This window comes from Rana temporaria, chromosome 4, assembly GCF_905171775.1.
Source record: "Rana temporaria chromosome 4, aRanTem1.1, whole genome shotgun sequence".
Lineage (NCBI taxonomy): Eukaryota > Metazoa > Chordata > Amphibia > Anura > Ranidae > Rana > Rana temporaria.
Genome location: NC_053492.1, coordinates 15,357,994 through 15,384,990, shown reverse-complemented (window position 1 = coordinate 15,384,990; position 26,997 = coordinate 15,357,994). Strand labels below are relative to the sequence as shown.

Sequence of the window (26,997 nt, the reverse complement as noted above, 5' to 3'; positions counted from 1 at the left end):
TATTTGCGTGGGCGCAGGGCAAAATCGTTGCCCTGTGCCCGCGCAAATATAGCGCAAGTTATGCTGAATCTGGGCCAATATGTACAGCAAGTTTTTACAAAGCATTTGCAGAGCTTTCGTCCAGCTTTCAGCAGCTCTGTAAAAGTGTCCATCCAGTGGTACACACTGGGAGTAAACAGGGTGTGTGTAGTACATCCCGTCCTTCTTCCTCGCTGCTGTTCCCCCCATCTCATGTCCCACCAATGGCTGTCAAAATGACAGCAGGGAGTTCCTGTGTAAATACAGCAGCTTTAGAAGCTAAAAAAAAGGACATCTGTCACTGTGTTTATAAACATTGTTCAGATGTAAGATAGAGAGGTAGAAAGCAACATATTTCTGAATATTTTTCAGACAGGAGATAGAGAGATACAAAATAACATTGTTTATAAACATTGATCAGATGGGATGACAGCATACATTTTTGGGACATCTTATTTCACATGGGGTGTACTCCATCAGGAGTCCACTTGCTCAGTGGGGGGATCTGTCTGCTGATCCTCCTCTGAGCAGGCGGATAGCTGGTCCGTGTCCGCTCCGCGTATGCAGAGTAGACACAGACACAGGCTGCTCTCCTCTATGGGCAATTGGATGTAAACGACCCCCGACTGTCATCTGATCCTCCCAGATGGAGGGTAACAGATCCCCATACATTCATTTTTAGCAGATTAGATGTAGGTGGGTGCAGTGGCGTAGCGTGGGTTGTCAGCACCTGGGGCAAGGTAAGTAATTTGCGCCCCCCCTAACTTTTTGCACTCCCCGAGTCCCTTCCCTTCCTACAATAGTACTGACCTACCTGATTCCTACACTGACTACTACACTAACCTCTACACTGACCTACCTGACCACTAATCTACCTGATTCCTATACTGACCACTACACTAACCTCTACACTGACCACTACACTATACACTGACCTATCTTATTCCTATACTGACCCTTACACTAACCCACCTGATTCCTACATCAGCCACTACACTACACACTGACCTACCCGATTCCTATACTGACCACTACACACGGATTACTACACTACCCACTAACCTACCTTATTCCTATACTGACTACTACACAATACACTACCCACAGACCGCTACACAATACACACTGACCGCTACACAATACACACTGACCACAGACCGCTACACAATACACACTGACCACTACACAATACACTACCCACAGACCACTACACACTGACCGCTACACAATACACACTGACCCCTACAGAATATACTACCCACAGACCACTACACAATACACACTGACCACTACACAATACACTACCCACAGACCGCTACACAATACACACTGACCACAGACCGCTACACAATACACACTGACCACTACACAATACATTACCCACAGACCACTACACACTGACCGCTACACAAACTACCCACAGACCACTACACAATACACACTGACCACTACACAATAAACTACCCACAGACTGCTACAAAATACACACTGACCACTACACAATAAACTACCCACAGACCGCTACACAATAGACACTGAACACTACACAATACACTACCCACAGACCACTACACAATACACTACCCACAGACCACTACACAATACACTACCCACAGACCACTACACAATACTCACACTGACCGCTACACAATACACACACTGACCGCTACACAATAAACTACCCACAGACCACTACACAATATGCACTGACACTACAGCATTGGTGCATTTTACTATAGGAGGCATTGGTGGACTACAAGGCCCAGCATTTTACTATAGGAGGCATTGGTGGACTACAAGGCCCAGCATTTTACTATAGGAGGCATTGGTGGACTACAAGGCCCAGCAGCTGGGCCTTGTAGTCCACCAATGCCTCCTATAGTAAAATGCTGGGGCTTGTAGGCCACCAATGCCTCCTAAAGTAAAATGCTGGGCCTTGTAGTCCACCAATGCCTCCTAAAGTAAAATGCTGGGCACACAGACTTTCCGGTTGCTCCCTCCCTCTCCCCAGACCAATACCTACTCCCCCCGGGTCAGCAGCAAAAATCACGAGGGAGACGAGTCTCTCACCTTTTTTTCTTCCTACTCTGCTTCTGCGCCGCCGGTCACACTGCACGCCCAGGCCGTCCGACGGGAACATGTTCATCCATGATCCATTCCGTAGAGCCTGGGTAGGCGGAGGAGGCGGCGAAGACAACGAGCGTACAGTCGCTTACACAGCTCGCATCGTAGACCAGCCCCGCTCCCCGCGATTGAGGATAGGCCAGCCCCGCCCGCCGCACGTGACCATTTGACCCAATCACGGGGCGCCAGGGGCTGGCCTGAGACTATACATGGCGGACGCAACTTAAAATTAGGCTAATGTAGCGCCGGTGACACATACTGGCGTGGGATTGCGACCCCCCCAAATGTTGCGCCCGGGGCCTAGCTCCCCCTCGCACCCCCCACGCTACGCCACTGGGTGGGTGTAAACAGACACATGTCCATTTACACCCGACACTCCATAGAGGAGAATGGAGGGCCATATCGGGTCCACCCGCAAAATGGACAGGCGGACTCAATCAGACCACTAGTGTGAAAGGGGAATAAGAAAACAGATAAGATGACCCTACACATTGCTGTTATCGTGTCCCAGATTTCCAACACCCATCGTCCCCTGCTCTCAGAAGGAGATAACCAAGGAGCATCATCAATCCAACACTGACCAGGATTGTAAAGGCAAACAGAAGTGCTGCCTCTCCGGCTGTGAGTATACAGTGCCTTGCAAAAGTATTCACCCCCCTTGGCTTTTTACCTATTTTGTTACATTACAGCCTTTAGTTCAATGTTTTTTTAATCTGAATTATATGTGATGGATCAGAACACAATAGTCTAAATTGGTGAAGTAAAATTAGAAAAATATATACATAAAACTATTCTTCAGAAATAAAAAACTGGCATGTGCGTATGTATTCACCCCCTTTGTTATGAAGCCCATAAAAAGCTCTGGTGCCACCAATTACCTTCAGAAGTCACATAATTAGTGAAATGATGTCCACCTGTGTGTAATCTAAGTGTCACATGATCTGTCATTACATAGACACACCTTTTTGAAAGGCCCCAGAGGCTGCAACACCTAAGCAAGAGGCACCACTAACCAAACACTTCCATGAAGACCAAGGAACTCTCCAAACAAGTAAGGGACAGTGGCCCAGATTCAAGAAGCAATAGCGCCTGTGTAACCATAAGTTACACGGCGCAATTGCTTACTTGCTCCGGTGTAACGAGTGCTCCTGATTCAGGAACCTCGTTACACCGACTGCAGGCTAAAATCTGCGCGGCATAAGGCTCTTATGCCACGCAGATTTTAGGCTGCATTCTTGCGTGGGCCGCTAGGGGGCGCTCCCATTGTGATCAGCGTGTAGTATGCAAATTGCATACTACCGCTGATTCACAAACTTGCGCGGGCCCTGCGCAAGCCAGGTACGGAGTTTCCGTACGGCAACTTTAGCGCAAGGCTGCCCCTTCTAATAGTAGGGGCAGCCAATGCTAAAGTATAGCCGCCGTTCCCACGCCGTGAAATTTGAATTTCACGGCGCTTGCGTAAGTGATTCGTGAATGGCGCTGGACGCCGTTCACTTTGAGGCAAATGACGTCCTTACGACGTCATTTGCCGCAATGCACGTCGGGAATGTTTCCCGACGGAGCATGCGCTCTACGCTCGGCGCGGGAGCGCGCCTAATTTAAATGATTCCCGCCCCCGGTGGGATCTTTTAAATTGCGCGCGCTTACGCTGGGCAATTTTGCCGGCACGCCCTCGCAAGTTACGGAGCTACTGCTTCATGAATCGAGGGCAGCGGCGCAAATTTGCGGGGGCGCAGGGCAAAATCGTTGCCCTGTGCCTCCGTAAGTTTAGCGCAAAACTATGCTGAATCTGGGCCATTGTTGTTGAGAAGTACAAGTCAGGGTTGGGTTATAAAAAAAATATTCAAATCTTTGATGATTCCTAGGAGCCCCATCAAATCTATCATCACCAAATGGAAAGAACATGGCACAACAGCAAACCTGCCAAGAGACGGCCGCACACCAAAACTCACGGACTGGGCAAGGAGGGCATTAATCAGAGAGGCAGCACAGAGACCCAAGGTAACCCTGGAGGAGCTGCAGAGTTCCACAGCAGAGACTGGAGTATCTGTACATATTTAGTAAAAAACAAAAGGGAAAATGTACCCCCCCCGACACATGGGACTTTAAAGGCGAACTAACGATAAACATTATATCAAAAAATATTTCACTGTTTTTTAGCTGTAATTAAAAAAAAATACATGCTTGTGATATCAAACACATTAGCAAATTGTACAGTACAACATATGGATAAAATGTTACGCTCACAATGAGCTACATAGATTCCAGTTGAAGTAATTGTCTTCTTTAGACTGACGCATTTCGGGAGACTTGTCCCTTCTTCAGGGGCTTTAGGGGAGAGAATATGGATACATTCTGAAAAAGAGCAAAACAATGATTTCAAATATGAATAATGGTAGGTGTAATGGCGCTAAAAACACTAAAAAAACTTAAAAGCAATAAATCTCATCACTAGACCCATAAATTAATAAAGAAAGTTTCGTGGTGAATCCTCCAATGGATGTGAATAAAATGTGTTCCACTCTGGGTTAATCCTGGAATACCATCCGACATCAACAAAAAATGTGGAGGGTATTGGTAGTGGTAGATAATAATACGTAACTAATGATAAGTGAACAGCTGTGCCAAACCACTGCACAATGTTGCATCAATACAATCAAAAGTGAATAATAGGTAGCTTAATGAACATAGATGATAGTGAAAAACAAATCCAGTATAATTAAAAACACCAAAGGCAATAGTCCATTAAAGTGCAGCGTGCAATGATTAAAGTGCAAAAAATTACAAAGTGATCCGAAATAATTTAAATGACATGCAAAAATGAGCATGAAAATGAAATCTATATGTGAAAAAATGTCCAGTGAAACAAACAATATTGAGATAGTAACAATGTCTCTAATAATCCACCACTTGAGGTTAAAGTAAAAACAAGGTGATATTGGTAAAGTGTCCCAGTGCATATATTAATGAAGAATAAACAATCATGAATGAATGTTCAGTGAAAAAATTGTGCTCCAAATCACAGATCCTTATATCCACAGCGTTCAGTGATCAATGCTGGATGTGCATGCATGCTTATACTTCCACCATCAGGCTTCCCAGAAGTGTCCGACAGACTAGGTGTTCCAGCCCCTTACCTCAGAGCGGCTTGTAATCAAGCCTAAATGGATATCTCACAGGCAGTCTGCTGTTCATCCAACCCCTCAATCCCACGACTCGGTCACAGATGATTGCAGTCTCTCAGAGGAAATATAAAGCAAGGGGAGCCTCCATAGTGTAGCAATATTAAAACATTTTATTTAAGAAACAAGTAGACACTCACATTTCAAGTAGTAAAAAGTCGGCGTGTACGATCTTTGTGTCCCCCGCTCTGCGGCCGCGAGCGGGTGACGTCACCAGCAGCTCCTCCACGTCCTCACGCGTATCGCAACTGTTTCACGTTGCTTACTCATAGGATCAATGAGTAAGCAACGTGAAACAGTTGCGATACACGTGAGGACGTGGAGGAGCTGCTGGTGACGTCACCCGCTCGCGGCCGCAGAGCGGGGGACACAAAGATCGTACACGCCGACTTTTTACTACTTGAAATGTGAGTGTCTACTTGTTTCTTAAATAAAATGTTTTAATATTGCTACACTATGGAGGCTCCCCTTGCTTTATATTTCCTCTGAGAGACTGCAATCATCTGTGACCGAGTCGTGGGATTGAGGGGTTGGATGAACAGCAGACTGCCTGTGAGATATCCATTTAGGCTTGATTACAAGCCGCTCTGAGGTAAGGGGCTGGAACACCTAGTCTGTCGGACACTTCTGGGAAGCCTGATGGTGGAAGTATAAGCATGCATGCACATCCAGCATTGATCACTGAACGCTGTGGATATAAGGATCTGTGATTTGGAGCACAATTTTTTCACTGAACATTCATTCATGATTGTTTATTCTTCATTAATATATGCACTGGGACACTTTACCAATATCACCTTGTTTTTACTTTAACCTCAAGTGGTGGATTATTAGAGACATTGTTACTATCTCAATATTGTTTGTTTCACTGGACATTTTTTCACATATAGATTTCATTTTCATGCTCATTTTTGCATGTCATTTAAATTATTTCGGATCACTTTGTAATTTTTTGCACTTTAATCATTGCACGCTGCACTTTAATGGACTATTGCCTTTGGTGTTTTTAATTATACTGGATTTGTTTTTCACTATCATCTATGTTCATTAAGCTACCTATTATTCACTTTTGATTGTATTGATGCAACATTGTGCAGTGGTTTGGCACAGCTGTTCACTTATCATTAGTTACGTATTATTATCTACCACTACCAATACCCTCCACATTTTTTGTTGATGTCGGATGGTATTCCAGGATTAACCCAGAGTGGAACACATTTTATTCACATCCATTGGAGGATTCACCACGAAACTTTCTTTATTAATTTATGGGTCTAGTGATGAGATTTATTGCTTTTAAGTTTTTTTAGTGTTTTTAGCGCCATTACACCTACCATTATTCATATCTGTCTTGAGTGTGAGAACACTTTTCGTCGTGGCTGCTATTTATTAATTTTAGCTTCCTTTTAGTTTAGAATTATCCTTGATTAGGTGGATTTGCGCATTGGTTCCCCCTCTTATCATAAATGATTTCAAATAAACATCCAAAGCTGTGTCAACATCGGAATACATATCAGAGCAACACTGGATCATCAATCAATACATTTCATAAAGAGACTTACCGTATATACTCGAGTATAAGCCATGTTTTTTCAGCACTTTTTTTTTTTGTGCTGAAAATGCCCCCCTCGGCTTATACTCAAGTCACCTTTTTGTGCCTGATCTCCCGGACTTTGGGGACCCGGTACCGGCAGGCCGTAGGTCCACTGGACCCAAAACTTGGCACACTCTTCGGCCTAGTACACACGAGAGGATCAAAATCCACGCGGAATTCCCTCCGCGGTGACGTGTCACGCCGTCGCCGCGATGATGACGCGGCGACGTGCGCGACGCTGTGATATAAGGACTTCCACGCATGCGTCGAATCATTACGACGCATGCGAGGGATGGATTCGGACGGATTGATCCGGTGAGTCTGTACAGACCAGCGGATCAATCCGTTGGACTGGATTCCAGCGGATCGATTTCTTAGCATGTTAAGAAATTTTGATCCGCTGGAAATCCATCGGCCCGAAAAATATCCGCGGATAAATATCCGCTGGATCGTACACACCAGGGGATCTATCCGCTGAAACCGGTCCGCGGATCAATTCCAGCGGATAGATCCTCTCGTGTGTACGGGGCCTAACTCTACAAGTGTGCAATGTTTGTTGTCTAGGGGACCTGCGGTCGGGGAGCACCGATTTTTCAATCCCGGCACCCCTTACACAGACTCCCATGTTAAACTGTAATTTCTCTAGTGACTTTGGGGACCTGGTACCGGCCGGTCGTAGGTCTCCTGGACCCGGAACTTGGCACATATGTAGCCTCATTCCCCCTCTACAAGTGTGCAAAGTTTGTTGTCTGGGGGACCTACCTATGTCTGGCGTAAACCCAACACATCACATCACCCAAAGAACACCATTCACACAGTGAAGAATGGTGGTGGGGATCTTTTTCAGCAGTCGGGACTGTGAAACTGGCCAGAGTTGAGGGAAAGATGGATGGTGCTAAATACAGGGATATTCTTGAGCAAAACCTGTAGCACTCGGTGTGTGATTTGAGGCTAGGATGGAGGTTCACCTTCCAGCAGGACAATGACCCCAAACACACTGCTAAAGCAACACTTGGTTTAAGGGAAAACATGTAAATGTGTTGGAATGGCCTAGTCAAAGCCCAGACCTCAATCCAATAGAAAATCTGTGGTCAGACTTAAAGATTGCTGCTCACAAGCGCAAAAAAATCCAACTTGAAGGAGCTGGAGCAGTTTTGCAAGGAGGAATAGGCAAAAATCCCAGTGGTGAGATGTGGCAAGCTCATAGAGACTTATCCAAAGCGACTTGGAGCTGTGATAGCCGCAAAAGGTGGCTCTACAAAGTGTTGACTTTAGGGGGGTGAATAGTTATGCACATTGACTTTCTGTTATTGGGTCCTATTTGTTGTTTGCTTCACAATAAAAAAAAAAACATCTTGAAAGTTGTGGGCATGTTCTGTAAATTAAATGATGCAAATCCTCAAACAATCCATGGTAATTCCAGGTTGTGAGGCAACAAAACATGAAAAATGCCAAGGGGGGTGAATACTTTTGCAAGGCATTGTAAAAACACAGGCGCCTAAGGTAGGAGGTGCAGGACTGACATGACGTCCACTTACCAGAGTCTAAAAGTCACCCCTCCTGCCTCCAAAGACATCCTTTTAATCATTAAATACAACTTTTTTTAACAAGTTGTTTGCCGGAGACGATTAAACAAGACTATTAGCTAGATTTAGAAAGATTTACGCCGGCGTATCAGTAGATACGCCGACGTAACTCTGAATCTGCGCCGTCCTAAGTTTAAGTGTATTCTCAAACTGAGATACACTTAAACCTAGCTAAGATACGACAGCCTGCGCCGTCGTATCTTAGGGTGCAATATTTAGGCTGTCCGCTAGGTGGCGCTTCCGTTGAGTTCGGCGTAGAATATGTAAATTACTAGATACGCCTATTCACGAACGTACGCGCGCCCGTCGCAGTAAAGATACACCGTTTACGTAAGGCGTTTTCAGGCGTAAAGTTATTCCATCAAATAGCTGGACTAGTCAATGTTAAGTATGGCCGTCATTCCCGCGTCGAAATTTGAAAATCTTACGTCATTTGCGTAAGTCGTCCGTGAATAGGGCTGGACGTAATTTACGTTCACGTCGAAACTAATACGTCCTTGCGGCGTACTTTGGAGCAAAGCACACTGGGATATGTACACGGACGGCGCATGCGCCGTTCGTAAAAAATGGCAATCACGTCGGGTCACCCCCCATTAACATAAAACACGCCCCCTCATCCTAATTTGAATTAGGCGCGCTTGCGCCGGCTACATTTACGCTACGCACTTTGTGAATACAGTTCTTGCCTCTCTGACTTAAGGCGGCGTAGCGTAAATACGATACGCTACGCCGCCTTAAAGTTGCGGCGCTCTCTCTGAATCCAGCTATATGACAGGAAAAGGTGTACATGGTTTGAAAGTCCTCTTTATTCAGAATGACAGAGAAGGGGTAAGTGTGTGGTATATGTAGCGAATCCACACTTACCACACTGACAACCATTACCCAAATACCTCCCTTCCTCTTCAAGGGCAGGAAGTAAACCAAGTTATTGGAAGGATGTCATGGAAAGGTAGGGATCATTGCCGTTCATCCTCAGAAAGAAGCACTCATAACACCCTTGCAACCTTAACGACTTCAGCCCCAGAAGGATTTACCCCCTTAATGACCGGGCCAGTTTTTGCGATTCGGCACTGTGTCTCTTTAACTGACAATTGGGCGGTCGTGTGATGCTGTACCCAAAACAAAATTGATGTAATTTTTTTTCCCCACAAATAGAGCTTTCTTTTGGTGGCATTTGGTCACCTCTGCAGATTTTATTTTTTGCGCAAACAAAAAAAGAGCGCCAATTTTGAAAAAACACAATATATTTTACTTTTCATTGTAATCACTTGCCTCATATCATCCAGCTCATATTGTGGCCGTATCCATCATATGTGTGGGCATGTGAAACCCAGTTCCTTTTTCTTCCTGGTTTTCAAGGAGAGGTGCATGCTGGGCCATTTTTAGGCACAGTAATGCCCAGAGACTCCTGGGAAAGGAGTGTCATCATTTCCCAGGAGGCAATGGGGGGTCTTAGGACAGGAAGTTGAACCACCTAGAACCAGGAACTAGGCAGATTACGAAATTTGCCTAGTAAAAGCCAGATAGAAGTGAGTAAATTTTTTTTTTTACATTAAAGGCAAGCTGTTAATAGAAAGTTCATTTTTAGGGTGGAACTCCGCTTTAAGTATTTCCTAGGGAGGTGTTTCCAACTGTGGGGGGAGGGGACTGACTGGGAGTAGAGAAAGATCTCTGTTCCTGATCACTAGGAACAGCAGATCTCTCTATACTTCCCTGACAGAATGGTTTACATTGACAGATCCCCATTCTGGCTCTCTAAAGAGCGATTGTGGGTCACCAGCGGGCATCGCAGCCGCCGGCCACGTGCATTGGCTTTGGCGACGCACACCCCCTATTGCCCTTAAAGCGGTCGCTGTAGAGCTTCGGCAATTCGCGCACAGGAGCCAACCTGCCGCTGTATAACGATGGCGGCTGGTCGGCAAGGTGTTAAAGAGGATCTCCAGTCTCCCCAAAAAACCTGCCCCTGTATTCGGCACTGTGCTCATCCAAACTGATTCTTCAATTGGCTTTGGGTACAGGCGCCGGTATCTTCTCTTAGAGAAACCGGCAGTAAAGCCTTGCGGCTTCACAGACGGCTTCCAACTGCAAAAGCGAGAGCCACGTTGCCCTTTGTGATTAGTCCCACAGTTTTCTGTGACCTGTGATGTGTCCCAGCAGGCTGTAGGAGAAGGAGATGGGGCTGAACTTAATCTCAGATCTTTGGGGCGATCTCACCAGAAGTGGAGGAATGGATACCTGTCAAAATCGGGGGCCCGTACCCACCCCCCCAAAAAAAGTGCCAAATGTAAAGGAGGGGAGGAGGAGGAAGAGCGGAACTTCCCCTTTTGGGTGAAGTTCCGTGTTAGGCTCCCTTTACATGTGCCATTTTCACCCAACTACCATGGCCAATAGAAAGCCAAATAAAGGTGTCACCCTTCCTTAATGGTTCTCCATAATGTAGAATAAAGACATGTTTGTAGGAGTCAAACTGTGAGTGGATAACACCCTTGCTATGGTCTTGGGATGAGCAAAGACAAACTGGTGGAGGGGCTTTAAGGGAGAAGCAGAGACACAAGCTACAGAGGTAACTGGTTTGTTCTGGAGACCGCGCTAAACTGACTGGATCAGTCACTGGTAATGGATGGGAAATTGTGTGGGTGAGTAGGAAAAAATCCCTTTCCAGTAGGTTATGCCCCATGGTGGATGGTGGACGGTGAACACTCTTGGGGCTTGGGCTGCTACCTTTTCCAATTCGGCCTTACGGTCATTTCCGCATGTAGACTTGGAAAAGTAGGAAAGAGCACCTGATGTCCAAAGAAATGTGAGTTTTAGGTCGGTTTAACCACTTAAGCCCCGGACCAATACGCTGTCTAAAGACCCAAGGTGTTTTTACAATTTGTCACTGCGCTGCTTTAACTGGTAATTGCGCGGTCATGCAATGTTGTACCGAAACGAAATTTGCGTCCTTTTCTTCCCACAAATAGAGCTTTCTTTTGATGGTATTTGATTGCCTATGCGATTTTTCTTTTTTGCAATATAAACAGAAAAAGACCGAAAATTTGGAAAAAAAATGATTTTTCTTATAACAAAAAGTAAAAAATATCGAATAAACTAAATTTTAGTCAAACATTTAGGCCAAAATGTATTCAGCCACATGTCTTTTGTAAAAAAAATCGCAATAAGCGTATATTTATTGGTTTTCGCAAAAATTATAGCGTCTACAAACTAGGGTACATTTTCTGGAATTTACACAATTTTTATTTTATGACTGCCTATCTCATTACTTGAGGTGCTAAAATGGCAGGGCAGTACAAAACCCCCCCCAAATGACCCCATTTTGGAAAGTAGACACCCCAAGGAAACTGCTGAGAGGCATGTTGAGTCAATTGAATATTTTTTTTTGTCCCAAGTGATTGAATAATGACAAAAAAATAAAATAAAAATTACAAAAAGTTGTCACTAAATGATATATTGCTCACACATGCCATGGTTATATGTGGAATTGCACCCCAAAATACATTTTGCTGCTTCTTCTGAGTATGGGGATACCACATGTGTGGGACTTTTTGGGAGCCTAGCCACGTACGGGACCCCAAAACCAAGCACCGCCTTCAGCATTTCTAAGGGCGCAAATTTTTGATTTCACTCCTCACTACCTATCACAGTTTCGAAGGCCATAAAATGCCAAAATAGCACAAAGCCCCCCCAAATGACCCCATTTTGGAAAGTAGACACCCCAAGCTATTTGCTGAGAGGCATGTCGAGTCCATGGAATATTTTATATTTTGACATAAGTTGCGGGAATATGACAAACTGATTTTTTTTTTGCACAAAGTTGTCACTAAATGATATATTTCTCACACATGCCATGGTTATATGTGGAATTGCACCCCAAAATACATTCTGCTGCTTCTCCTGAGTACAGGGATACCACATGTGTGGGACTTTTTGGGAGCCTAGCCGCGTACGGGGCCCCGAAAACCAATCACCACCTTCAAGATTTCTAAGGGCATACATTTTTGATTTCACTCCTCACTACCTATCATAGTTTTGAAGGCCATACGATGCCAAGATGGCACACAACCCCCCCAAATGACCCCATTTTGGAAAGAAGACACCCCAAGCTATTTGCTAAGAGGCATGTTGAGTCCATGGAATATTAAATTTGTTTGCCCCAACTGATTGAATATTGACCAAAAAAATAAATAAAAAATAAATTACAAAACGTTGTCACTAAATGATATATTGCTCACACATGCCATGGGCATATGTGGAATTACACCCCAAAATACATTCTGCTGCTTCTCCTGAGTACGGGGATACCACATGTGTGGGACTCTTTGGGAGCCTAGCCGCGTACGGGACCCCGAAAACCAATCATCACCTTCAAGATTTCTAAGGACATAAATTTTTGATTTCACTCACACAAATCTTGAAGGCGGTGATTAGTTTTTGGGGTCCCGTACTTGGCTAGGCTCCCAAAAAGTCCCACACATGTGGTATCTCCGTACTCAGGAGAAGCAGCAGAATGTATTTTGGGGTGCAATTCCACATATAACCATGGCATGTGTGAGAAATATATAATTTAGTGACAACGTTTTGTAATTTTTATTTTTTTTGGTCAATATTCAATCACTTGGGGCAAAAACATTAAATATTCCATGGACTCAACATGCCTCTCAGCAAATAGCTTGGGGTGTCTTCTTTCCAAAATGGGGTCATTTGGGGGGGTTGTGTGCCATCTTGGCATTTTATGGCCTTCAAAACTATGATAGGTAGTGAGGAGTGAAATCAAAAATGTATGCCCTTAGAAATCTTGAAGGCTTTTCGGGGCCCTGTACGCGGCTAGGCTCCCAAAAAGTCCCACACATGTGGTATCCCCGTACTCAGGAGAAGCAGTAGAATGTATTTTGGGGTGCAATTCCACATATAACCATGGCATGTGTGAGCAATATATCATTTAGTGACAACTTTGTGCAAAAAAAAATCAGTTTATCATATTCCCGCAACTTGTGTCAAAATATAAAATATTCCATGGACTCGACATCCCTCTCAGAAAATAGCTTGGGGTGTCTACTTTCCAAAATGGGGTCATTTGGGGGGTTTTTGTGCTATTTTGGCATTTTATGGCCTTCGAAACTGTGATAGGTAGTGAGGAGTGAAATCAAAAATTTACACCCTTAGAAAGCCTGAAGGCGGTGATTGGTTTTTGGGGTCCCGTACGTGGCTAGGCTCCCAAAAAGTCTCACACATGTGGTATCCCCGTACTCAGGAGAAGCAGCAGAATGTATTTTGGGGTGTAATTCCACATATGGGGGGAGTATGCTTTGCGCGTGGGTGTAAGCGTTACTGGCACTAACTAGCTACCTAGCGGCACCAGCGACACTAATACAGCGATCAGAAAAATGATCGCTTAGTGACGCTGGTAATAGGGGGTAAAAGGGTTAACTCTAGGGGCAATCAGGGATTAAAACCTTTATTAGAAAATGTATGGGGGTACCTAACGCTATAAAAACCTAGCGGGCGAACCTCAAAAAATAACTAGCTACCTAGCGGCACTAATACAGCGATCAGAAAAACGATCGCTTAGTGACGCTGGTAATAGGGGGTAAAAGGGTTAACTCTAGGGGCAATCAGGGGTTAAAACCTTTATTAGAAAATGTATGGGGGTACCTAACGCTATAAAAACCTAGCGTGCGAACCTCAAAAAATAACTAGCTACCTAGCGGCACTAATACAGCCATCAGAAAAACGATCGCTTAGTGACGCTGGCAATAGGGGGTAAAAGGGTTAACAATAGGGGCAATCAGGGGTTAAAACCTTTATTAGAAAATGTTATGGGGAACCTAACGCTATAAAAACCTGGCGGGCAAACCTCAAAAAATAACTAGCTACCTAGCGGCACCAGCGACACTAATACAGCGATCAGAAAAACGATCGCTTAGTGACGCTGGCAAAAGGGGGGTGAAAGGGTTAACTAGGGGGTGATCAAGGGGTTAAAAGTGTTAGGTCCAGGGTAGCCCCCTACCCCCCCCCCCAATAAAGGTTTTAACCCCTTGATCACCCCCTAGTTAACCCTTTCACCCCCCTTTTGCCAGCGTCACTAAGCGATCGTTTTTCTGATCGCTGTATTAGTGTCGCTCGTGACGCTAGGTAGCTAGTTTTTTTTAGGTTCGCCGCCATGTTTTTATAGCGTTAGGTACCCCCATAAATTTTCTAACGCTATAAAAACATGGCGGCGAACCTCAAAAAAAAACTAGCTACCTAGTGGCACGAGCGACACTAATACAGCGATCAGAAAAACGATCGCTTAGTGACGCTGGCAAAAGGGGGGTGAAAGGGTTAACTAGGGGGTGATCAAGGGGTTAAAACCTTTATTGGGGGGGGTAGGGGGCTATCCTGGACCTAACACTAACTGCCTGACACTAACTGCCTGTCACACTGACACTAAATGCAGTGATCAGTAAATGATCACTGCTATTTAGTGACAGTGTGACAGGGGGGGCTGGGGGGGGGGGGGGTGACCGGGGGGGGATTGTATGCCTATGTGTACAGGTGTCAGTGTAGTGCTTGTGTACTCACTGTGTGATGTCTCCGCTCCTCCGCCGGACGAATATACCGGCGGGAGGAGCGGTGACATCACTTCCTCCTCTGCCTGTGTTTACAATGCAGGCGGAGGAGGGCGGGGGAGGAAGCGCATTGGCTGGGGAGTGATCCGGAGGGGGCGGACAAAAACGAACCACCGCCCCCTCATCCCGGATCGCTCGTGAAGATTACCGACCCGCGGCATGTAACGGGGGGGGTCCCGATTGGACCCCCGACCCACGTCAAGCAGGGCACGTACAGGTACGTTGATGTGCCTGTCCGTGCCATTCTGCTGACGTAAATGTACATGAGCGGGTCGGGAACTGGTTAAAGTGGTTGTAAAGACTCATTCTCCGTATAGACAGTTATTGCTTTGTTATATCCTGGAGGGCAGGGACTGATGTATCTGTAAAGTGCTAGGTAAATAGAACTACCTGTAAAATAATAATAATGATAAATGTGTTTTTTCCTGCAGTGGTGGTGAAACCGGGCACCTGTCCCGTGGTTAATACCCTTGTAGCATGTAGGCTCCCCATTTTGAAGAACTGTCACGGAGACTCGGAATGTTCCGGGACAAAGAAGTGCTGTAACATCGGTTGTTCTTTTGAATGCCAGGAACCCAACAGTAAGTGAATGAATGTGATCAGATATTAAGTGGCCCGGTACAGACCAGATCTCATCCAAATGTGAGGGTGGAACTGTCAGTATTGCCCCTAGGTCCCAATAATGTGATCCTCCCTTTCCTTCTCCCAGTGCAGCGTGTATAAGAACAATGTGTACAGCAAGTTTTTACAAAGCATTTGCAGAGCTTTCGTCCAGCTTTCAGCAGCTCTGTAAAAGTGTCCATCCAGTGGTACACACTGGGAGTAAACAGGGTGTGTGTAGTACATCCCGTCCTTCCTTGCTGCTGTTCCCCCATCTCATGTGTCACTAATGAGTGAGTGAGTGTGAGTGGGAAACTTGTAAAGCGCAACACATGCGAACTGAATCCCCTCTGGGCGCTGTATCCATTTCATGGGTAAGGATCCCCTTGACCTCAGAAGAGATGGGTTTTAATCTTTCTCCTGAAGGCCAAGTGGTCCGACTCCAGTCGGATGGTGGTTGGTAGTGCATTCCACAGGCGAGGTCCCTGGACTGCAAATCTTCGATCTCCTTTGGACTTGTATCTGGCTTTGGGTATCTGGAGGAGGTTTTGATTGGTGGATCGCAGAATGCGATTGGGGTTATGGGCTTTTATTTTTTCGCATAGATATTGGGGGGCGTTTCCTTGAATACACTTTTATGCATTAGGCAGAGCGCCTTGAAAGTGATTCTGTCTTTTACTGGCAACCAATGAAGGGATCTCAGTGAAGGTGAGATTAATTCCCATGTTTTTTTCCAGTCACTAGTCGAGTGGCCGTATTTTGAACGACTTGCAGACGAGTGATTTGGTATTTGGGGAGTCCTAGATAGAGGGCATTTGCGTAGTCGAGTCTGGAATTGATGATTGTTCCCACCACGACTGCAATGTCCTCTTTCGGGATAAAGGGCGTGAGTCTGCGTAGTAGGCGCAGCAGATGGTGGGATCCGCTGACTACTGACCCTATTTGTGCATCCATTGTCATGTAGGTATCGAAAATGACTCCGAGACTTTTGACTTTGGTGCTAGGGGAGATAGTTTTGCCCAGAATGGGTGGGGGAGTCCATGTTGACAAGGGGTGATTTTTCCGGTTAGCGTGAAACAGAAGAAGTTCTGTTTTTGGACCATTGAGTTTGAGATAACTGTTTGTCATCCAGTTATCTATTAGAGTAAGGCATTTCTCTAGTCCAAGAGAATGATCCTTTTTGTTGCAGATGCGGAAATACAGTTGTGTGTCGTCCGCATAGGAGTGGTAAAGTAACTTCTGGTTACTGATGATTTCAAAGAGAGGGCGAAGATAGATATTAAACAATACGGGCGATAAGGGAGATCCCTGAGGGACTCCGTACGTTTTTCAGAAGTGAAAGACCCCAGTTTCACTATTTGTGATTTTTTTTCCAAGAAGGAGAAGAACCAGGGTAAAACACCTTCAGTGACTCCGGCTACTTCAGCTAGCCTAGCCAGTAGTAGTCCGTGGTCTACAGTGTCAAAAGCCGCGCTTAGGTCCAGCAGTATCAGGAGACAAGATTCTCCTTCATCTGCGGCCTCTAGAGCGTCATCCCAAAATTTTGAGCAGCGCCGTTTCTGTGCCGTGACCCGGACGGAAGCCTGATTGTAACGGGTCGAGTAATTTATGGGTGTCTCAATGCAGTTGCAGCTGTTGTACAACTACTTTCTCCATTACCTTGGAGAAAACATTTAGACCTGTTATAGGCCTCCGGTTGTTTGGGTCTTTGGGGTCGAGGGTAGGTTTTTTTAGAATTGGTTTTATTGTACCTTGTTTCAGCAAGGTGGGCACCATGAATGATTGGTTTATGAGCTGCGTGATAGCTGGTGCCAGTATATCGGTACTTTCTTTCAGCAGTTTAGTGGGGATGATATCATTGGGTGCTGTGCTGTTACGCAGAGTCCCGATGATATTTTTAGTGGAATCGATGGAAATGGTTTTTAGAGTGAATTTTGGTGATTGCGGCGGGTTTATGTGGGTATTAGGTTTGTGATTTGGGGGGGAGTTGGTGACGGTTCCATTTTGCTGAATACTTTCACAGATTTTTTCAATTTTATTAATGAAATAATCCGATAATTCGTTGCAAAATTCTTGTGAATCAGAATTGGGGGCCTCTAAACAAGCAGGATTCATAGTCTGAGTGACCAGCTTGAAGAGTTCTCGGGGACGGTTAAGGGCATTTGCGACGATGTTGGAGAAATAATTTTTTTGGACCGTGAAGATTTCTTCGTGATATTTCTTTGTTATTATCTTGTAAATGGTGTGGTTTTTATCTGAAGAGCACCTTTTCCACGGAGCTTCTGCTCTTCTACGCTCTTGCTTTAGCAACGTCAGCTGGTCATTAAACCAGCTGGAGTTGTTTTTCCGGATGCAAGTTTTGCGTTTTGGTGCTACTAAGTCAGCTGACTGTAGTAGCGCCTTGTTGATGGCGTCAAGTGTTTCTGTGGCTGTTTGTTTTTGTTGGGTTGTTTTTATTTTGTTCCCTAGTGTTTTGTTTTTTTAGAGATTTCCGAGTGGAGCTTCTTCTGAGATCTAGTCCAGTGAGTTGTCACCGGTTTTGTCGTTTTTTTTGGGCTGGCGCTTTTGGTGATTGTGAATTTAATGGCATGGTGATCGGTCCGTAGTTGCGGCTCATTTTCCAGGACGTCAATTTCCAAATCTTGTTTGAAAATGAGATCGAGCTTATGGCCTGAGGCATGAGTAGGGCCTTGTATTAGTTGCTGCAGACCTAATCCTTCCAGATGGTCGATGCAGGCGTCGGCTACGGGGTCCAGCGAGGAGTTGGCCCAGAGGTTGAAATCCCCAAGCACCAAAAGGTGTTTGATGTTTAGGGTATATGTGGAGATGAATTCCATCAACGACGTGAGAAGGTGCGTTTTTGGGCCTGGTCAAAATGACAGCAGGGAGTTCCTGTGTAAATACAACAGCTTTAGAAGCTGTCAAAAAAAGGACATATGACACGGTGTTTATAAACATTGTTCAGATGTAAGATGGAGAGATAGAAAGCAACATATTTCTGAATATTTTTTAGACAGGAAATTCAAGTTCACACCACATGCAGCCCAGTGCGGTTTTTCTTTCTGCATCAAAACACATGGAAAGTAGGTTATATGGTTTTCAATGGCAAAGTTCACACCAGTGCATGCAGTTCTAGTGCATTCCAGTTCCAGAAAAAAAAAGTGGAACATGCTGCATTTTTTCTGCTCTGGAACGATGTAAAACGTTTAAAAAACATGCTGGAACGCACCGGAATTCACATAAACAAACCAAAAATGCACTGGAACACACCTGTCCTTATTTAGGTTTAAGAAAAAAAAGGGGGAAGAGATGTACCGGACTGCATCAAAAATGCAACAAAAACACACTGGAATGCATACAAATTTGTGTGAACTGGCCCATAGAGAGATACAAAGTAACATTGTTTATAAACTTTAATTAGATGGGAGATAGAAAGATACAAAGTAATATTGTTTATAAACTTTGATTAGATGGGAGATAGAAAGATACAAAGTAGCATTGTTTATAAACATTTATCAGACAGGAGATGGAGAGATTGAAATTTGCATCATGTACATCAAGCCAACGTGTTTCGGGGGAAAGGACTTCCCCTTCTTCAGGGCTGTTACTGCATTCTATTAGATAGGAAAGATTGCTGTCTCTGCAGCTATAGCCAGAACTCTCAGCCTGCTATCTGATATCTTGCAATTAATGTATCCAGTTTGGGAACCATTCCCATCTAATAGCATGGGGCAACAGTCCATAATGTATAAAAAAAATCATTCAACCCAGCCGTGTGTACCCACATTGGAAATCCCATGTGTCCATTTTCCATGTAATAATAACACTTCTATATGACATATTGACTGGTAATGTGTTTGGATTATATTGCTCATGCCTGCCTTCATTGTCTCCTCATCCAGAGTGAAGTCACAGCAGGACGGGACGAGTCACAAGGTCTTCCAGATGATGAGAACGGCCTTAGTTCTTCTCTCCCGTGGGGACATCACCCTGTCAATGACTAATAATGACTAATAAATAACTAATGACTAATGTCAATGACTAATAAATGATCATCCCAATCTACACCATGATGATTTGTGTGGTTTCTATACGTTTTAAGGTTCTCATGAATCCAGGTTATGGTATAACTAATAGTAGTTAGTCGCATGTAACTGGTGTTGTTCTGTAATGCTGGAGACATTTCGCAGCTGGTGGCTTCCTCAGTCGCAACGAGTGTCAGGAACATACCCCAGCAGTGGTGTATCTAGGGTATGGCACATATATATGGCAAGTGCCATGGGCGCCATATGAAGAGGGCACATGATGGAGAAAAGCGAGAATGTCAAAACTGGTGTATTTCATCGAAAAGCTGCGCCCCTGGTGTCGCCCTTGCGCAGGCTGAGTGTGGGTGATGCGTCCTAGAGTGACCACGTTTCCAAAATGCCATTAAGGGACACTCTCACCTTCCCCACAAAAAAGATGAGGGATGCAGGGGGAAAATGTAGTCTCGGGGTTGATGGGGAATTTGGAGGCGGGTTAATTGTCAGGTTAATGTGCCACTTGCCACCAGATGCAGTTCCGCTTGCCTCCCATAGCCTGCCACCAGATGCAGTGCTGCTGTCACTCCCTCTGCATGAGCCACGTGCATAGAAGTAAAGGAGTGGCGTCACTATCTGGAGAGTGAAGATCACACCAGTCCCTGCTGCTTGCCGCTGGGTCCCGGAGAAGGAGGAGGTGCCGAGGTGGGTGGGGACAGCAGTGCTGCACTAGGCGCAGGCCTCGCTCCCGGTCTCACTGTCTGAGAGTAAATTGTCACCGGTTGCAAGATGCCAGGCAGCAGGGTGGCTGTGTCCTCTATTTCATTCCGGGACATTGTATTGTCCCGGAATGAAGGTGCCCGGGACCCAGGACAGACATGTCAATTGCGGTGTCAGGAAAGGTTCCTCCCGCCGGTGATGCTGCCTGATATTTGGCATGAAGTATTGTGGTCCACCACCAGGTGTCTCCCCTGGTGGTATTATGTGATCTGTGGGCTGCAGTACTGGCGTCCACCAGCGGGGAGTTCCTGGCAGTGTGGGGCCGACATCTCCTGCGATCAGGCGTCACCTGAGCCTGATTGCAGGAGATGTGTATAAATACCTGGCAGTGACAACTAGACCTTGCCTTGATATCTTTCTATGCGCCCTGAACCTGAAACCTGTACCTGAACCTGGAATCCTGTGATCCTGTACCCTGTGCTCTGTACCTATACCTGTTCCCCCTGTGATCCATCCATCCCCTCCTTGTCCTGTTTGTGCTCCCTTTCCTCAGCTGCTGACCTCCCGTTGACGATCCTGGCCTGGCCCTGTTGTGATTCCGGTTTGTCCCTACTACTTGTACATATTGGTCTATTACTGTTATTATTTGTGGTTTCTGTTGGTGTTGGTTGGAGTGTTTATTAGAGGTTGTTATTTTCATATTATTTCACTATCCTTAATAAATTATATTTTCACTTAAAACTAGGGTTGTCCCGATACCGATACTAGTATCGGTATCGGGACCGATACCGAGTATTTGCGCTAGTACTCGTACTCGCGCAAATACTCCCGATACCAAAATAGAATACTTTTTTTTTTTTTTACATCGAGCGGTGCATAGAGGTGAGCGGTGCATAGAGGTCTGGGTGATTCCGATTCAGTATTCATTTACCTGGCTGCACGTATCTGCACGTACCCGGCATCGGCGGCGCCGTCAGCCAATAACCGGCGTCCATCACGCTGCGGCTGCCACTTCCCTCCGGCTCCTCCTATGTTTAGAGCGGCCCTGCTCCCCTCCCAGCGACGTGACCTATCTCAGGAGTCACGGCCGTATGCGGGAGGGGATGGGAGGAGGAGCATGGGAGGAGCCGAGCCCGAGGAGAGAGGCCGTTCAAGCTACAAGAGGAGGCGGAGCCAGCGCCGCCGAGGAGGAACGAAGAACAGCGATACAACAAAGATACAGTCAGTGCCACCACCACCGCACCATTGCCAGCAAGCAAGGTTAACAAGTGTGACTAAGGCATCTGACTACAGTGCAGTTTGATCGGATTGTGTTGGTGTTGGTTGGAGTGTTTATTGGAGGTTGTTATTTTCATATTATTTCACTATCCTTAATAAATTATATTTTCACTTAAAACTAGGGTTGTCCCGATACCGATACTAGTTCCAGGGACATGTGATGATTTTTCTCCCCCTTTCAGTGCTGATCAGGTGGAATCTCTGGTGTGGTTGCTAGAGGATGATCCCTCATGCTTTTGTGAGCACTATTCAGTTTGTTCCCGGCAAAAACTTTTGGAATGTATTTACTCAGTACAGACCCTTGTCAGACAGGCAGCATGTGATTTATTCTTTGTCCAGCCAATACTCTCTGCATGGTCTGATATGTTACAATCAATCCCAGCCAACCCACAGCAAACCACTTCTACCATCGGACACCTACCTGTCCAAGAGTCTTTTCTCCCATTACCCATGGCAACCCCAGTTGCAGCTCAGTATACACTGCTTCCCACCAGATACCAACATCCAGTCTCTGCTCCCTGTACCTATCCTGCATTCATGGGTGTAGGAACCCTTACAAATCTGGGGGGGGCAGCATTTTTACTCGCCACCTACACTGACCCCCGACACCTACCTGACACATACACTGACCCCCGACACCTACCTGACACATACACTGAAATATGTAAAATGAAGTACAGCGCTAAATGAATAAATAAATGAATGTCAATAGGTGCAATTATTAATCCTCAGGAACCGGATTAATAATTTACTGATTTTCAGGATGTTATCCCTCAGGGCTTTCAGCATGTAAGCCTGTGAGGGAGGCAGAGCAACCGCTGGTCAGCAGCAGTAAGGCCTCTTTCACACTGAGGAGTTTTTCAGGCGGTACAGCGCTAAAAATAGCGCTGCTATACCGCCTGAAAAACTCCTGCCCAGCCTTCTCAATGTGAAAGCCCGAGGGCTTTCACACTGAGGCGATGCGCTGGCAGGAGAGAAAAAAATCTCCTGCAAGCAGCATCTTTGGAGCGGTATGTGTACCGCTCCTTCCCATTTAAAACAATGGGAAACCGCGGTAATACCACCCGCAATGCGCCTCTGCAGTGGCGAATTGCGGGTGGTATTAACCCTTTATCAGCCGCTAGTGGGGGTTATCAGCCGCTAGGAGAGTCACGCCACGTGTTAATGCACAGATAGTACTGACAGAGACCGTTACATGCCAAAAGCCCCCCCTTAGGAATCAAATTAATGGATTTACTGAGCTTCATGATAGTATTCCTCAGGGCTTTCAGCATCATGTAAGGGGTTAAATTATGAATCCTGCTAGGTATTTGGCATGTCGAATTCCCTGAGGGATGCATTATATAGCAGGATTAACCCCAAGGGGTTAAATAATCCTGCTATATGATGTATCCCTCAGGGAATTCGACATGCCAAATACCTAGCAGGATTCAAAATTTAACCCCTTACATGATGCTGAAAGCCGTGAGGAATACTATCATGAAGCTCAGTAAATCCATTAATCTGATTCCTGAGGGGAGGGGACTTTTGGCATGTAACGGTCTCGCTGTCTATACTATCCTCTCCCTAACTAACTGCTGCTGCTGCTGACCGGTGGTTGCTCTGCCTCCCTCACAGGCTCACTCGTGACTCACTTTTTGTTGTCCATCGAGTTGTTCCACTTCCCGATCCCAGATGAAGGCTCTGAGCATTTCCAGGTCCGGTCAGAGAGGAAGGGTGGAGGAGAAGACGGCGGCGGCTTACAGATGCGCGGGCTGCCTTCGCGCATGCGCCGCCCGCGTTCAAGGACTGGCCAACCACGCTGGAGCACCTGATCACATTCGCCCAATCCCAGGGCGCCATCTGCCGCAAAATGGTGGTGACAATAACAGTAACGGAGTTCAGAAAAAGTCCTTTAAACCTGGGGGGGATTTTACAATACCTGTCCCCCCCGCATTATTTCCTGGGGGGGATTCGTCCCCCCCGTCCCCCCCGGTTCCTACGCCCATGCCTGCATTCAACCCACCTGTCTCTTCTCAGCTGCCTACAAACCCACAAAAACTTCCTCCAGCTACTGTTACCTCTTCTGCCATATTCCAATCCTCCTTTCCAGTCTACTGCACCCCTTACATACAGAGCTTCAGTGGCTAAGCAAAAGAAAGAACGAAAGTTTTTCCCAACCAAAACGATCCTGCCAGTAACCCAACCTGTCTCCACACCAACCAACCAGCTCCAGTCTGCTTGCATGCCAGCTGAACTTGATAACCAGCCTGATTCTGCCAAACCTCTACCTGCTATCCGGCCAGTGCCTCCGCCTGAAGTTCCTGTATGCCAGCCTGTTGTTCCAGTGCCAGCTGCCCAGGCTGTTGTTCCAGTGCCAGCTGCCCAGCCTGTTGTTCCAGCTTCCCAGCCTGTTCCTGTGCCAGCTGCCCAGCCTGTTGCAAAAGCCCCACTTTTGTATATGAATAAGCCCCACTGTGCATGGCACTCACCATGGCATTGCCTCGATCACACACACCAGGTATCTCCTCTCCCGATGTGTGTCATTAATACTTTTGTATATGAATGTAGTCCCACTTTTGTATATAAATGCAGCCCCACTTTTGTATATGAATGCAGCCCCACTTTTGTATATAAATGCAGCCCCACTTTTGAATATAAATGCAGCCCCACTTTTGTATATGAATGCAGCCCCACTTTTGTATATAAATGCAGCCCCACTTTTGTATATAAATGCAGTCCCACTTTTGAATATAAATGCAGCCCCACTTTTGTATATGAATACAGCCCCACTTTTGTATATTAATGCAGCCCCACTTTTGTACATTAATGCAGCCCCACTTTTGTATATTAATGCAGCCCCACTTTTGTACATAAATTCAGTCCCGCTATTGTATATGAATGCAGCCCTGCTGTGTATATAAATGCAGCCCCACTTTTGTATATAAATGCAGTCCCACTTTTGTATATTAATGCAGTCCCACTTTTGTATATTAATGCAGTCCCACTTTTGTATATAAATGCAGCCCCACTTTGTATATAAATGCAGCCCCACTTTTGTCTATGAATGCAGCCCCACTTTTGTCTATCAATGCAGCCCCACTTTTGTATATCAATGCAGCCCCACTTTTGTATATCAATGCAGCCCCACTTTTGTATATTAATGCAGCCCCACTTTGTATATGAATGCAGGCCCACTTGTATATTAATGCAGCCCCACTGTATATATAAATACAGCCCCACTTTTGTATATGAATGCAGTCCCACTTTTGTATATGAATGCAGTCCCACTATTGTATATGAATGCAGCCCTGCTGTATATATAATGCAGGCCCACTTTTATATATAAATGCAGTACCATGTTTGTATATAAATGCAGTCCCACTTTTGTATATTAATGCAGTCCCACTTTTGTATATTAATGCAGTCCCACTTTTGTATATAAATGCAGTCCCACTTTTGTATATGAATGCAGCCCCACTTTTGTATATTAATGCAGCCCCACTTTAGTATATTAATGCAGACCCACTTTTGTATATTAATGCAGCCCCACTTTGTATATGAATGCATGCCCACTTGTATATTAATGCAGCCCCACTGTATATATGAATGCAGTCCCACTTTTGTATATGAATGCAGTCCCACTTTTGTATATGAATGCAGTCCCACTTTTGTATATAAATTCAGTCCCACTTTTGTATAATAATGCAGTCCCACTATTGTATATGAATGCAGCCCTGCGTTATATATAAATGCAGCCCCACTTTTGTATATAAATGCAGTCCCACTTTTGTATATAAATGCAGCCCCACTTTTGTATATTAATGCAGCCCCACTTGTGTCTATGAATGCAGCCCCACTTTTGTCTATGAATGCAGCCCCACTTTTGTCTATGAATGCAGCCCCACTTTTGTATATAAATGCAGCCCCACTTTTGTATATTAATGCAGCCCCACTTTTGTACATTAATGCAGCCCCACTTTTGTATATTAGTGCAGCCCCACTTTGTATATGAATGCAGTCCCACTGTGTCTATGAATGCAGTCCCACTTTTGTATATGAATGCAGCCCCACTTTTGTATATGAATGCAGCCCCACTTTGTATATGAATGCAGCCCCACTTTGTATATTAATGCAGCCCCACTTTGTATATGAATGCAGCCCCACTTTTGTATATGAATGAAGCCCCACTGTGCATGGCACTCTCCATGGCATTGCCTCGATCACACACAGCAGGTATCTCCTCTCCCGATGTGTGTCATGGAACAAACAGGAGCTGTAAGTCTGTGTTTGGCAGGGCAGTGTGCTCTAGCAAGGTCCCCCCCTAGACGGGCTTGTATGATAGACAAAACACTGATTCAATCAGTGTTCCATCTCCATCTACTATCACACAAGCAGGTCTAGCACAGGCAGCACACCTGAACACAGACCCAGCTCTCACACACAGCGAGAGATGCCCGGTGTCATACACGCAGGAGAGAGGGGGAGCGCTGCAGTCAGCTACAGCTCAAAGCAGCCTTAGGACAGGCAGCCTACCGGGCTGGGCAAGTCCGGCCCTGGTGATGAGAGAGAGTGAGAGACTCGGCAGCGGCAGCTGCAGGCACCGTAAAGCAGTTTTAAAAAATAATAATAAAAAAGCCATTTAAAAGCCAATGTGACATGATTGTCTCGGGGGGGGCAACTTCCCTGTTGCCCCCCCCCCTGGATCCGCCGGTGGTGTAGTCCAGGTGTAATGTCACGCAACAGAATCGCCAGTCTGAAAAACTACTAGTCCCACAATCCTTTCGGTTGGCATCACAGATATGATGACAGTCACTGGCACCCAGCACTAGAGGGATATAACTATAGATGAAGAATGACGGGGGAAATTGCATAATATTATAACTGTAGTCCACAATCACTACACCTGTATATGACATTAATATACATAATAAAGGATAATTCAATTCTGATCCATTATGATTTGTGAGTGTATCTGTATGTTTTTTTTAATAGTGAAACTACAACTTACATCTGAAACAATATGATTTCAGATTTTGGAAGTTTATTTTTGGCTGATTATGCAGAGCTGACCATGCCCAGTTACTGCTGCGTACCTAGCATCGTTACTGTTCCAGGATTTGCAGAGCACATTGGTGACATTAGTGGAGGAAGTATGAAGGCATGTGTAATGGTCACCACCGTTTACGACCTTCCATCCCACCCACGACAGCTCATCTGACACACAGACAAATCAGCAGGCATCCCATTTTCCCAGAATCAAGACGAGACACAGCTCTGTACTTGTTC

The 26,997-nt window shown here is 45.5% G+C and overlaps 1 protein-coding gene across 1 annotated transcript in view; it reads left to right on the top strand.

The window, feature by feature from the left end:
• LOC120935976 (WAP four-disulfide core domain protein 3-like) overlaps window positions 1-19,777 on the top strand; it is a 114,415-nt gene extending 94,638 nt beyond the window's left edge. Inside the window, exons 6-7 of the mRNA XM_040348029.1 lie at window positions 15,544-15,693; window positions 19,615-19,777. Coding sequence (XP_040203963.1) covers window positions 15,544-15,693; window positions 19,615-19,619 — 155 coding nt within the window. The 3' untranslated portion in view covers window positions 19,620-19,777. The remainder of the gene's footprint in view (window positions 1-15,543; window positions 15,694-19,614) is intronic.
• Window positions 19,778-26,997: the final 7,220 nt, after the last annotated feature.